This window comes from Pteropus vampyrus, unplaced genomic scaffold (genome assembly GCF_000151845.1).
Source record: "Pteropus vampyrus isolate Shadow unplaced genomic scaffold, Pvam_2.0 Scaffold44, whole genome shotgun sequence".
Lineage (NCBI taxonomy): Eukaryota > Metazoa > Chordata > Mammalia > Chiroptera > Pteropodidae > Pteropus > Pteropus vampyrus.
Window position 1 is genome coordinate 493,444 of NW_011888825.1, and position 14,646 is coordinate 508,089.

General features: G+C 40.0%; 1 protein-coding gene across 2 annotated transcripts; it reads left to right on the forward strand.

Moving 5' to 3' along the window:
* Window positions 1–107: 107 nt before the first annotated feature.
* Window positions 108–4,398, forward strand: LOC105291233 (cytochrome b5 domain-containing protein 1). Of its 2 annotated transcripts, none has more exons than XM_011358883.2 (4): window positions 108–642; window positions 732–808; window positions 937–1,155; window positions 1,777–4,398. In XM_011358883.2, the coding sequence occupies exons 1-4, from the start codon at window positions 483–485 to the stop codon at window positions 2,005–2,007; spliced, it is 687 nt and encodes a 228-aa protein (XP_011357185.1). In that variant the 5' UTR covers window positions 108–482; the 3' UTR covers window positions 2,008–4,398. The 2 variants fall into 2 exon arrangements, with proteins under 2 accessions (XP_011357185.1, XP_023385677.1); XM_023529909.1 differs by having other exon boundaries at window positions 1,845–4,398.
* Window positions 4,399–14,646: the final 10,248 nt, after the last annotated feature.

Below are 14,646 nucleotides of genomic sequence, written 5' to 3' on the forward strand. Positions count from 1 at the left end.
CGCGGTCTTCTACTCAAGCTCCGTGGTTTACTTAGGCCTATTACACGAGATGTCTTAAGATATCGCGAGAAATTTTACCTCTCTAGGTTTTTAAATATCCTCTAAGAACCCTGGAATTTAGCAAGAATATCTTTTTTCATAATCGCAAAACTTCGGGAAAGTCTGTCCAAAATATCTGCTGTAGTCCAGACTACTCTGAATTAAAACTGTGTTCGCTTTCCCCCCCAGAACACCTAAGGACGCAACTCAATTACTTGACAAGGGGAATCAGACTACGTTTCCCATGAGTCCAAGCCCTTCTATGCCCACATAGCTTTTGATCTCAGAGGACGGTGGCTGGAAAAGGACAATGGTTTCCATGTCAGCGGATAAACGCGCTCGCCTTAGCTCCTGGACAAGAGGGAGGAAGGAAGCTGTAGTGAATACGTGCTGAGCAGCGAAGAAGCCACTTAAAGGAGCCGGTGACTAACAGAGCACGAACCATGCGGCGCCGGGGCCTAGTGGCCGGGCCAGACTTTGAGTATTTTCAGCGTCGGTATTTCACGCCGGCTGAGGTGGCCCAACACAACCAGCCGGAAGATCTCTGGGTGTCTTATCTGGGATACGTGTACGACCTAACGCCGTTGGTACAGGAGTACAAGGGTAAGGGCCACGCTTTAGGCCAGCATCAGTGTGTGTGTTTGGAGTGCTTGGTTCTTGGGTGGCTAGCGTTGACGGCTGCTCCTACCCAGGAGACCTGCTGCTGAAACCCATCGTGGAAGTTGCGGGCCAGGACATCAGCCACTGGTTTGATCCAAAGACCAGAGACGTGAGTTCTGCAGGAACCTGGTGTTGGGGGAGGGGCACTGGAAAGCGGGGATGGGAGGAAAAGCAGTGGGCTAGCCAGAGCCCGAGATGGTGACTGTTCCCACCACTCCCCCACTTCCCGCTTTAAAGATCCGCAAGCACATAGATCCGCTGACCGGTTGCCTGAGATACCGCACCCCCCGGGGCCGCTTTCTGCACATTCCGCCTCAGCTGCCTCGTTCCGACTGGGCCAATGATTTCGGGAGACCCTGGTGGCAGGGGTCGCATTACGAGGTGGGGCGGCTGTCCGCCAAGACCCGGAACATCCGTATCATTAACACGCTCACATCGCAGGAGCACACATTGGAGGTGAGAACTGGTGCCTGGGGGCAGGTTAGAGAGAACTGGGAATCCCAGCAAGTCTCCAAGTCTATGTTTAGGCCATCAGCTCTCCAAAACCGGTGGGAGCTGCATTTCCTACCCTTTTAGGGGCAACCGAGAAAGCAGACCACCTAAATCTCCAGGGTTAGGAATTCGAGGAGTGGCTGAGTCACAGGGTACAAGAAACTTTTTCACAACCCCAGTTCATGCATCTTGGTGCTGGTGGTTCTTGTAAGCTCTTACATGCTATTGTTCTGTATAGCAATGGCAAATGGACTCTTAATAGGCTACAACGTTGTAGGATGAGGTTATGGGGTGGTGACCTTCACCTTTTAAGGCCATCTGTTAGTAATGGCTGCCATAAAGACAGGTAGGACTTTGGAGCCATTCATTGCATGCTGGAGCTCCAACTTCATTTCTTGGACTGTAGAGTGCCTGAAGCTGTTATCTGCCAAGAGAGGCACTCTGATCCCAGCCATATACTCTTTTCGGTTCCAGGCCTTTGCTTGGAGAGAGAGAGGGAGGGAGGGAGGGAGAGGGAGAGGGAGAGGGAGAGAGGTGTGTGTTCCACCCAGAATTTTGGGGGTGAGGTGCTTTCATCTTCTCCAGGTGGGGGCTCTGGAATCAATGTGGGAAATCCTACACCGCTATCTCCCCTATAATGCACATGCTGCCAGCTACACATGGAAATATGAAGGGAAGAACCTGAACATGGACTATACCCTGGAAGAGAATGGGATCCGGTATGAGGAGGAAGAATTTGACTATCTCAATATGGATGGCACACTCCACATACCTGCAATATTGCTATACTTCAATGATGACCTCACAGAGTTATAGGAAAGAAGATATATGCTCATGTAGACCAAGACTTATTTTGAGTTTGGCTGTTTCTGTGCCCTGTAGGAAAAAAGGTAGGGAAGAGGATGGAGAGGCTGTCTGGACCTACCATCTCCATTCCACTTTGGGGACTGGTGTGTGCTTACCATGTCCTTCTGAAGTGTAAAGGTCTTATTCCCCAGGTCCGTTATAATTTACTCTAAGAAAGTTAGGGAGAATGCTAGAAGTTAACCAAATTTTTAAAATGATACAAGAAGACGAAGTATCTTGGATTAGGGAGATATAGAAGAGGATAAATAGAGCTCAGGCAGAACTTTTTGATAAGAGAAAGAGAAGTCTTACACAAGGATGAGGGTTGGGAGAACTTTGGCAATGATGGAAATGGGATGGCTGCAGGAAGATGGTGTTTACAAAGACAAGAATAGGAAATGTCTATCACTGGCCAGACAAAACTGGTTTATCTCCCTTCTGGATAGTATTTGGCAGCTAAAATCCAAAGAGAAGAAAGGAAGTGAATGGGTACCAGGTAATTCAGGCTAGGCATTATGCTATGTGCTTATACACCCTGTTTAATATAACTACCCTATGAGATGGATGCCATTACCACTATTTTACAGATAAAACTTTTGAAGCTTAGCAAGATTTAATAGCAAAAGACACACTTAGTAACCAGGATATAAACACAGTCTGCCCAATTCCAAAGTCCATGTTTTTTCATGGAAAGAGAATATGCCAATGTCCAAGGCTCACTGTGCAATGGGAACCTATAGGACTACTGTGCAGTCAGCCATTTTTTCTGCAGTTATTATCTTTGGAAGGGAGTTAGCAAAAGTCTGCAGTGGCAGAGGGAAGGCAGGGAAGGCTAAGTAATAGTTATTGAGGCTACTTCCTGGTTAGTCCCATAGCAAAATTTTTCTTCTGGTTTTCTTGAGGCAAAGAGGTGGGAATATACTGATTCCAGGAAAAAACCTGAGTAGGGAAAGGGCCTTCAGAGTGGGACATTTTGGATGGGGGAGCAAAAAGGAGGCAAATGCCACAGTATATTCATGATGGGCCTGTGCCTCTTAGGGAGGGTGTGGAAGACAGGGTTGACTTTCCAAGATGTCAACTCTACAAGAGGGGGCTTGACAGGGGTAATGTAAAGAGAAGAGCTAAGTCAGTCAGAAAACTCTTGGTGACCAAATGAGAACAACCATGGTGGGGCAGTGGCCAGATGTGGTCCCATTTAACCTAAGCAGGGGAAAATGAGAATAACAGGTGAATTTCCTAACAGTAGCAGGCAAAAAAGAAGCAGGGAGAGCATAGTGCTTCTTCCTGGCAGGGGCCACCAGGGCCCAGAGCAAAGAAAGGTGGCTCCTGTGAGATTGGGTGGGCTGCATAGGAGTTTTCAGAAGGGCAGACTGTGAAAGGCATGAACAAAGGTGGCTTGGCTTCAGCAGTATCTGAACACACTGTGAGACTTGAGAGCTTCTATTCAGTCTCATATAATGCAACAGTCCATGAATTATCTGAATTGTTTAATCAGCTTTGCAATTTTTTCATGTGTTTCTTGTTGGCTCAATTAAACCCTCAGCTATTTGAGAACCAATGTTATGCTGTTGCTGTGGACCTATGCCAGCCTTAGGGCTTGTGCCTATGGGATCTGTCCAAACCTGTCCCTCTTTCAGAGTCTCCTCCTTCATTCAGTACCTGTTGCCAGAAACACATCCCTCTTCTCACACATTGTTACTCCAAGTAGATTCTAACTGCCAAGTAGCTCTGGAATCCAGCTTTTCTCCAAACTATCATTAGGTCTGTGTAGAGTGCTGTGGAAACTTCCTAACCAGTACTTCTATTTCCACTTCTGTCCTCCACACATAGCAGTCAAGAGCGAGCTCTGAAAAACAAACCTAAACATCTAAATTTCTTTGTTCAGATTCTTAGTGGATTCCAGTTGTTTTTGGAATAAAGCCCTAACTTCAGAGACCTTGCATAAATCAGCCTCTGCTTACCTTGTATAGCTCATCTTGCATCACTTACTCCTCGTTGTTCCCTATGTTTTCGCCACACTGGTTGGCTTTCAGTTCATTAAATGTCTTCTTGCCTCAGAGCTGTTTCTGCTTGCAGTGCAGTTCCTTCCATTTGCCCCCTACCTGATCCTAAATGTTTCTTAGGGAGACCTTTTCTGATTTTCAGTGTAGGTCAAGATTTTCTGTTAAATCTCTTAGCACCAAGCATGTTTCAGCACACATATAAAAATTGTAATGTTAAAATTATGGATGTAATTTTCTGGTTGGCTGCTAGATTGTAAGCTCATGAGGGCGGAGATCATGCCCATTTTGTTCTCTGTGCTGTATTCCCAGTGTTAGGCACACAGTTACTGCTCAATAAATTTTGATTGATTAACTCAAATGTTAAGTGAATTCATCTGTCTATAACTAGCGGCTGGGATGTTGTGTCCTGGGAGGCAAGGTGGGACCAAGAAATAGGATGTCTTGTGCTGTAATCTCTATCCACAGGTTTCTCTTTCTCCATAGATCCAAGGGGTTCTTCCTCTCACTAGAAAATTTGGGGGCAATCTACTTATCATTTCTCCATATAGCCACCAGGTGGCTGTAATAGCCTGCAGAGTCAGTAAGAAGGGACTGGAGGAGGGAAAACACTTTCAAGTTCTAAAGAGGTTTGATTTAAGGTGGCCAGCTGAAAATTTATAGGTGGATCAGAAAAAAGGAAAACCACATAGCCATTGTCCTATTAGCATTACATTAATTTCTGTTTTTAATTTTTTCCACAAGCACACTCCAGTAAAGTAGTTTGAGAAATAAAATTCATGGGATAGGATAAGTAGAGGATCTGATTGCAGGTGTGGGTGTGTATGGAGTGAGGCACAGAGCTGCGGAAGGAATAAAGACCATGGATTTTTAAAGGGGTAGAAAGCTTTCTACTAAGCACAACCTTGTTTTCTAAATATCCAAGACTGGATATTTGCATGAAGAATATGTTAAATAATGTCTTGGCCTAAAACCTATAAAATAAATAGAACATGAGTGTAAGGTCCAAGTCCTTTTGTGGTGATCTCTTGTTTCGGAGGGAGAGATGGTGATGGAATATTGAAAGCTGCCTGTCCTCAGTAAATCATAGCAGCTTCAAAGGACTCAATCGGCAACTAATTCCCACAAGCCTTAGTCCCTATATGTTCACATCACCTAAGGTAATAAAGACTTATATATTCTTTGCAGGAAGCTTGCCTGCTAATTGAGATAAAACATACACACATGAAAGGTAAATGAAAATAGTACCGAATAAAGGACCAAGTAATGATATTGAAAAAGTTTCCACCCTCAATCACAGGTGGATTCTTAACCTGGACCTCCAGAAATGGATTCTAAATATCGTGTGTGTATGGGCAGATGTGTATTATTTTGGAGAAAGGTGCTATAATTTCCATCAGAGTCTCACTGGCCCAACTGTCTGCCCCTAACAGTACAAACACACGTGCACACACACATGTATACACACAAAAAATAACCCTCAAAAGTAAAATATCGAAGGTGACAATACAGTGTGGTCCCAGGATTCCCGGCACCTGTCTCAACTGTCTACCTTAACCTGTTACACCTGTGTTCCTATGGTAGCAATTCCTAAAGCTTTAACACTTGGGGCAAAGTTTATTAGTCTGAAACATTTTACTACTGTCTCAAATTCTGACCTGGATGTACCTTGGAGCTGAGTGAGGGGATCTGTCATTTGGGCTTATGATTACAGTGCCTACTAGTCATGACATCAAGATAAGGTTAATGTGCCCAGCTTCCACAGCTGAGTTTAGGTAAACCACATAGATGTTTCATACTGAGAAAACAGCTGCTTTTTGATGGACCAACAGGAGCATATGGAGGTTTAGATGTAGAAAAAACAAACAGAATTTGAAACCTGAATGATCTTGGAAGTCAAAGATTAGGCATTCAAAATACAAATAAATATGCAATCCAAGTACTGGGTATTCTAGGCACTTGGGGAATACTTTAAAAAGCCGGTGAATGAATAAGTGACGTGAGAACACTAAAGTGGGGTAAGGGGTAAAGAAAGCTGAGATGAGGAACAAGATGGTAGGACTGCTAGAATTAAATCTCTTACTCAGAGCAGCTCAGTTCCTGCCCTTTAGAAGCTTAATGTTTAGGGGAACTTGGGCATCCACCTTCAATCATCTGACTTAATCATCTCTGTGTTCCAAACAGCCATATAATGACTGGCATAGAGTGCTGATAATTACAGGTTTGTTTCAGGAATGAATGGTACATATAATGTCTGAAATGTCTGAATTCAGGAGCCAAACAGGTTCAGATAATGTGGTGTCCCTTGCTATTCGCCCACTCTCACCATTTGAAGAGAGCTGAAGAGATCCGGATAGTAACATTTGTGCTGATAAATCCTTCCAATCTTATAGACTATTAAGGAAAATAAAATATTCCCTTGCCTTTAATAAATAGCCTGGAGGGGTATGACATTACTCCACCACAGTGTATCAGGTGAGAATGTATTTGGCTGCAAGTAACAAAAGGCTGACTACTGAGACTTAACTACAAAGGTTTAATTTCTCCTCACATAGAGTATTTGTGGTATAGTGATTCCACTAGATAGTCCATCACTGTCTCGGGTAGCTCGTTTTTGTCCTCATGTTTATTACCTTTTTGGCTACTTTACTTCTAGCCTGCATTGTGGAGGAAAAGAAGAAAGGGCAGTGCCTGTATCAAAGCAAAAAATCTCCCAGACATCCTTAGTAGACTGACTACATCTCATTGATAAGAAATGCATTACACAACAACATTTAGCTGTAACAGAGTCTGGGTTAGTATTTTACATTGAATCTACAACAAAAGTAGGGTCCACTACTGTGGAAGGAGAGAATGGATACTGGGTAGGAACTAGGGGTGTCTTCCACAAGAAATATGAATGTGCTATTCATTAACAAAAAGTTTATTAAGCACTTTGTGCCCGACACTGTTCCAGGTACTGGGGATACAGCAGTGAATAACATAGGCAAGGCTCTTATTTTATTGGGACTTATACTCTGGTGGGATAAACAATAAACAAGTAGACAAGATCATTTCAGATAGTACTAAAAGCTACTATATCTGTATGTGTATATATACACACACACATAGATATACATATACATATATACAAATACCAAAAGTACTCTAAAGACAAAAAACCAGAATCACATGAGAGGAATGGTCAAATAATCTGAGGCTTGCCTCAGATGATCACAGAGATTGATCTGTCTTACGTGTAGATCTGCCTTTACTTGTATTATTACTTAATCCTCATAATAAACTTAAGTACTGTTTTTATTTACAATGGAAAAAGAAGGAAATTGAAGCACAGGGAGGTTAAGTAACTTGCCAAAGGTCATACATCTAGTAAGTAGCAGAAGTGGGCTTTGAATTAAGATAGTCACTTAACCACTGAGTTGCACCGGCCTCCCTCCCTGATAAACATAGGATATTGTTCCAGGTACCTACTGCTGCTTAACAAAACCATTTTAAGACTTAAGTGCCTTAAAACAAACACCATCATTAAGTTTGCTAATGAATCTATATTTGGGCAGGGTTCAGTTAGGACAACTCATTTCCTTTCCAAAAAAGTATTAACTGGGTGAATTGTTGGAAGCTGGAGGATTCATTTTCAAAATGGCTCATTCATATGCTGGTAAGTTGATGCTGGCTATCATCATCTCCATGTGAGCGTAGCTTGGGCTTCCTCATAGCATGGTGGCTAGGTTCCAAGACTAAGTATCCCAAGAGAAGCAGGAGGAAGCTGAATCACCTTTTATGACCTTGCCTCATCCAAAGGGAGGGAACTAGATCTTATGTCTCAGTGGGAAGAATGGCAAAGTTAGATTGTAATAGGAAGCATGTTGGATGTGAGATATTACTATGGCCATTTTTTTGGAAAATACAATCAACCACACAAAAGGAAGGATATCCAGTTAGTTTTGGGATTGGATGGAGAGGTGGTCTTTGAAGGGTCTCAGTGGGAGCTGGGGTGTTGATACTTGAGTAGAGCCTTTCTTGAAAACCTAAGTTGGAATCCTGGCCCCACCATCCATTTATTCGTTAATACAATACCGAGCATCTGCGATGTCAGGCACAGTGCTGGACTCTAGACACACTAATAAGATACAATTTCTGCTCTCAATAAGCTTACAGTTTAGTGGGAGATTCAGAGAAGTTTGTGAGCCTCTTAATTTGTCATCTTGCTTCCACTTGAACACAGTGTCCAAGGGAAGCTTTTAAAGTTCTCCTATTTAAAATCTTCCAAGGCTTTCTACTCTTCTTAATAGGATGTAGGACACCCATACTATTGACAAGGCCCTGATAATTTGGCTCTTCCAGGCTCTTCTTTGTCTCCCATGATGGCCTTTAAGTTTCTGAAACTCCCCCAAGCTCTTTTCTGTCAGGGCATTCTCACATGGAACATTCCAGCTGTTCCTCTGCTTGGAACATTCCAGCCTCCACTCATCATTTGGCCAACTCCTGTTGCTTAAAGTCTTTGCTTAAATGTCATTTTCTTAGAGACTTCTTCCCTGATCCCTTCGATATGTCAATTTTTTTATCACACCTTCTCATAATTACAATGAAAATATTTAGTGTAATTTCTTATTTATTATTCATCTTTCTACCTTCTTAGACTATAAACTCCAGGAGAGCAGGGACAAAGTCTCTTATTTGCCACCAAATACCCAGCACTTAGCCCAGTGCTCAGCCCAGAGCCAGTTAATCAATATTCATAAAATCAACAACTATAATGTAATAAATGCTAACAAAAGGGCTAAATATAAAATGCTTCAGGAACACCTAAACCTAGTCTGGGAGATCAGGAAAAACTTTTTGTTGAAGCATCATCTCAGGCTGAGACCTGAAGGACAAGGAGGAGGTAGACAAATGAAGAGGAGGAAGAAAGCAAGGAGAAAGAATAAATGGCATAAATAGCACACAATTTAAGAGGTGAGACAGTGTATGGAGAGCTTGGAAGAACAAAGTGTAGCACAGTAGAGCTAAGAGGAGATGGGAGGCCCAGGGAGAGTGGGCAATAAGAGAGTTTAAGGCCAGAGCAGGTCATGCAAGGCTTTGTAAACCAGGTTAGTTTTTTTAGATATAATTCACATACTATAAAATTCCCCCTTTTAAAGTGTACAATTCAGGGTCAAGGGTTTTATAGCAAGAACGGCATGATCAGATCTGTGTTTTAAAAGGTAACTTGTCAGCATCGTCAAGAGAGAATGGATTGGAGCGGGGAAAAGAGGAGGGGAAGTAAGTGGAGACAGAGACGGATGCTATATTGCAGCAGTCCGGGAAAGAGATGACGGTAGCTGGAACTAAGTTAGTAGCAGTGTGGATCAGAGAATATGAACTGAGGTTAAGAGAAAATTGTACAACTCAATAATTTACTGGGAGAGGGTCTGGGGCAGAGGGACCTGTCAAGGATGACACCTAAGTTTCTGGCCTGGGTGACTGAGAAGATAAGTCCACTGATGGAAAAAGAGAATGTTGGAAGAGGAATCTGGTTGGGGAGGAAGATGATGGATTTTTAGTTAGCTGTACAAAGTAGCTGTATGAAGTAACTGGGGCATGCAAATACAGATGTCCAGATCTTACTGGATATATGGGACTAGATCCTGAAAGAGAGCTCTGGGCTAGACTTATAGGTGTGACAATCAGCAGAGTAATTGTTGCCAAAGTCATCTTGAGAATAAAGTGTGATCTAAGTGGAAGGCCTAGGAGGAACAATATCTAAGGGAGGGGAGGAGAAAAAGGAGACTCAGAAGGAAAGGCCAGAGTGGTGAGAGAGACTCAGGAAAATGGTGCCATGGAAACCAGAGAGAGGGTATTTGAGAGGAGGTCGTGGTAACAGTGTGAAATGCTGCAGAGGTTAAGTAAGATAAGGACCTGAGTTTCCATAGATTTAGTAAACAGCGAAATGGTGTGTTAGAGAAGGCTGTAGTTGGATGAGGTATGAATGCGATGTTCACAGGAGAAATCCAACTACAGAAGGGAGGAGTTTTCTAGGTTTGTAACCATGCACAGAAACTTTCTTCTCTCTAGAATCCATTTCTTTAACCATAAAATATAGTTAATAGAACTATAATTTCGCTAAGGACAACAGGCATAAACCAGGACATGGTCACCAAAAAAGAAACTACCTTACAGTGTTGTTGAGATTAAAATAAGATAGGGAAAATGCCCAGCAGTATAAAAGGGCCTTAGAATAGGCACTCAAAAATTTTAGTCTTCTTTCTCTTTCCTTGTGCTGGCCACTATTTAGTAATGAATGCTTCTCTTGGGATTTCCCAAGATTTGGCATTATCCAGCATCCATGTAACATCTGTCATGATTAGAAAATCAGTAAACGATATCTGTGACTAACATTTGGATCCTGACCTAACAACAGGATTAGGAGAATTATATGAGTCCAGTAAAATGTGGTTTGTTTCTTATTACACCAGAGTTTAGCTTACATAAAGCAGGAGAAAGCAAGGAAATGGGGCTGACTACTGGGTGCAAGAGTAACTAAAGTCAGCACTTTGCTTCTTCAGATTAAGGTGCTATTCATGAATCTTCTCACCTTGCAATCATCTTCAGTGAATCTGTCTGAGTTGAGAAATGGCTAATAGTAAACTTGATTGTTTAGAATGATAGCTACCATTATTGAGTGCCTTATAACTAATGCTTTATGTCAGTTAGCTCACTTCATCCTCCCTACAACCATGTAAGGTAGGCATTAATATCCCTGTTTTACATATGAGGGAACTGAGACTTGAGGGATAAGTAGCTTCCCGGGCATCACTGTCAGTAAGTGAAAGAACTTGGACTCAAACTCCGTCTCTAATGGAGGGAGTTGATAACTTCATTATTTGGCTCTGGAATACATTTGAGGAGTTACACAATTATAATATTAGAAGGTTAGAATAATTAGGCTATAGAATTTTTTAAAAATTAGTTGATTTTAATTTACTAATCACATCAAATTTAGTCTGCAATGACAATGGCTCTCCTTGTCCAGAAAGCTAGATAGTGAAAGGGCCCAAAGGCAAGCAGAGGGGCAGGAGGAAAGCCAGCTTGGGACTAGCATTTACTTGACAAATCTGTAACTTGAAAGACAGTTAATCAACCAGGAAAGGTGTCAGGGCCATTCTACTGAAACTGGGGCTTGACAATAGATGGAAAGTAAGGTATTTCTAGCCGACCAGTCAATGAAAAACTATTAAGAAATTGTTACAAAGCAATGTCAAAAGGGAAAAAATATTTGGTTTTTGCCAGACATGGAATGGAGAGAAAGGTCTCCAGTTAGGAAGTCGAGGGCAAGACTGAGCCAGGTCAGTCTTCAACAAATGAGAGGAATGACCACAAGGGAAACAGATGACAGTGAGGAAGAGAAGTGGAGGGGTATATTGCCAGACTGCAAAAGCCTTTTCACACAAGATGAGGGATCTGAAAGCAACCCTGGAGATAAAGAATTAATTCCCTCAGGTATATGGTCTATTTCCAGGTTTATTTTCCATATTATTTTAAACTATCTTTTTGGGACTATCCAACTTTATGACCAAATGTTAGTATGATACTATTTCTACTCTCCATATATTTTTTAAATTAATTTTTTAAACTTAGTTTTCTTTTTCATTATAGAATAGTGCTCTTCACAGAAAATTCCAGGTAGAGAAGCATAAAGATGCAAAACAAAAATCACTCTTATTCCTATCACTCAGCAAAAACCACTATAAACATTTTAACCACTTCCTTTTAAAATTTTCTTATATGGTTGCAATTATACTATATATATGATTTTATATTGTTTTATGCAATTAACATTAGATCATAAGCATTTGCTCATGTTATTTTGTCAAGGTGGCAAAAGGTTAATCATTAGTAAATCTAGGTAAAGAGTTTATATACAGATGTTCATTGTACTCCTTCAACTTTTAAGTAGGTTGGACATTTTTTTAAGTTACATGTGGGAAGGGAATCTCAAAAAAAAGGGAATGATAACACAAAATTCAGGATACTGACTGGGTGGGGCAGGAGAGGGATGTGGAACACAGAAGATCATCTGAGGCTTTAAAGATCTTACTACTGTTTTATTTATTAAACCAGATGATATATATGTTCATTTAATATTCTTTGTGGTTGGTATATGTTATGTAGTCTATTGAACATATGAAATAGTTCTCAATAGATAAAATTTTAAAATTAAAAACCTCCATAAGCAACATTTTAATGTCTTCTCATCTTTAATTACTATGTAACTTCCTTACCCAAACTAGCTGCCAAATACAATACTTTTCTAAGTTTGTGGTCTTTTAAAAAAAAATTTGAGATATAATTCATACACCATAAAATTCACCATTTTAAAGTGTACAATTCAGGAGTTTCTAGTGTATTTACAAGGTTGTACACCTATCACTAATACTTAATTCCAGAACATTTTCATCAACAAAAAAGGAAATCCCTTTCTCCATTCCTCTCTTCCCCCAACCCCTGACAACCACTGGCCTATTTTTCTATCTCTACGAATTTATCTATTCTGGACCTTTCAGATAAATAGAATCATACAATATGTGGCCTTTTGTGTCTAGTTTCTTTCACTTAGCATAATTTCAAGGTTCATCCACATTGTAGTGTATATTAATACTTCATTTCTTTTATAGCTGGATAATATTCCATTGTATAGATACATTCTATTTTTGTTTATCCATTCCTCAGTTGATGGATATCTGGGTTGTTTCCACTTTGGGGTTATTGTGAATAATGCTCCTATGAAGATTCATATACGTGTTTTTTGTGTGGACATATTTTAATTCTCTTGGGTATATATACCTAGGACTGAAATTACTGGGTCACATAGTAACTCTATATTTAACTTTTTTAGGAACCATCAGTTGGGTACTCTTCTTGACCTCCATAGAGCATCTAGCATCAATGATCATACCTTCCTTCTGGAACTGTTTTCTTGCTTTACCACAATGACACTATCTGGTGTACCTACCACTTAACAATTTCTATTTTTTTCCTTTGGCTTTTCTTCTCTCTCTTCCATTCTTCAAGGTTCCTCTAAGGTCCTGGCCTCAACTCTTCACTTGATATATTAACAGTTCTTATCCTTTAGAGAGGTACAAACACCTACTATAACTTTCTTTCATGAATTTACCACTGGAGTTAGATGAGGTCCACATACCACTTGCTAAATACTTTCCTATTCAAACTAGACTGCTATTCTTCTTCCTCTATGCTGTATAAATCTTAGTTATCTTTTGAGGCCTGCTTCAAATACAACTACATATGAAAGTTCTTCACTGGTCCCCTTTACCCCTGCCCCCCAAGATCACTCTTCTCTGAACACTCAAATTTTATAGTCCATAATAATCATCACTACCAGATATTGTTAAATAACTTATTTTGAGTATTTATGTCTGATCTCAAAAAAAAAAAAAAAGTCTCTCCTCTCTCCACCCGTCTAATACCTTGGTCACTAAAAAATTTTCGAGTTGCTTTAAAAAATGCGCAGTGAAAAAATAAGTTTCCCTTCCCAGTGGTAACTACTACAGTGTCTTGTGTTTCCTTCCAGGAATATTTTAAGGATATTCACATGTATATATATATGTTTATCAATGGTTCCATATTACATATGCCTTTCCTTCCTTCCTCTCATATTTTAATTACTTTTTAAACTAGAACCTCACTAATGTTTTCAAAAGTCTAAGTACATTAATCCATTGATTATATCTTGCTTACATATTTTTCTCTTCAAAGAACTAGATTAGTGAGGAATGATTTCTTTAGAGAAATCATACTACATTTTGTCCCATTTAGCTTAATTTGTTAATGTGATCATAAGGCTACTTAAATTTGTTTATACAAATAGTAAATGAATACTTTCTCATTGTAAAAATTCAGAATTATTAATAAAGATAAATATTTCCCTTGATTATTCTTTCCTAAAAGGAACCACAGTTACCAATTTTGTATGTGTATGTCCAGAAGTTTTAAAGCCATTTATATAAGTATAAATGTATCTGTACATTGTTTTTGCTTCTTTGAACACAAATTAACTAAATATTATAATGTATAGATTACTTTGCAGCTTGTTTTCCATTCAACAACATAGTAAAGAATCTGACTATGTAGATGTAACCCATTTTTCTTAATTGCTACATAGTTTACTTAGCTATTCCTTACTGTTGGAGATTTAGGGTGTTTCCAAGTTTTTGCTATTACAATGTTGTAAGAAACATCTTTGTACATGTCACCTTATGCATAAATATGATGAGTGTTTCTCCAGGGTAGATGGTAAGAAGTGGACCTCTGTGTCAGAAAACATGTAAGTTTAAAAGTGTTGCAGATACAATTAAATTGACCATTGCCAGTTATGTAGTATAGTTGTTATAGGTACATATGTAACCATCAATTTCACATATTAGTACCTTTAATAGAACTCTTGGAGTCCTATTGACTTAGAAGTCATTTAGTATATAGTAGAAAGTTAAATTAAGTTCAAGTCCTGGTACTGTCCCTGATAACTAACTTGATCTTAGGCAATTCTTTTAACATCTGGGCCTGTTTCTGTACCTATAAAATTAGATTATAGTGATATTTCTTAAAATAT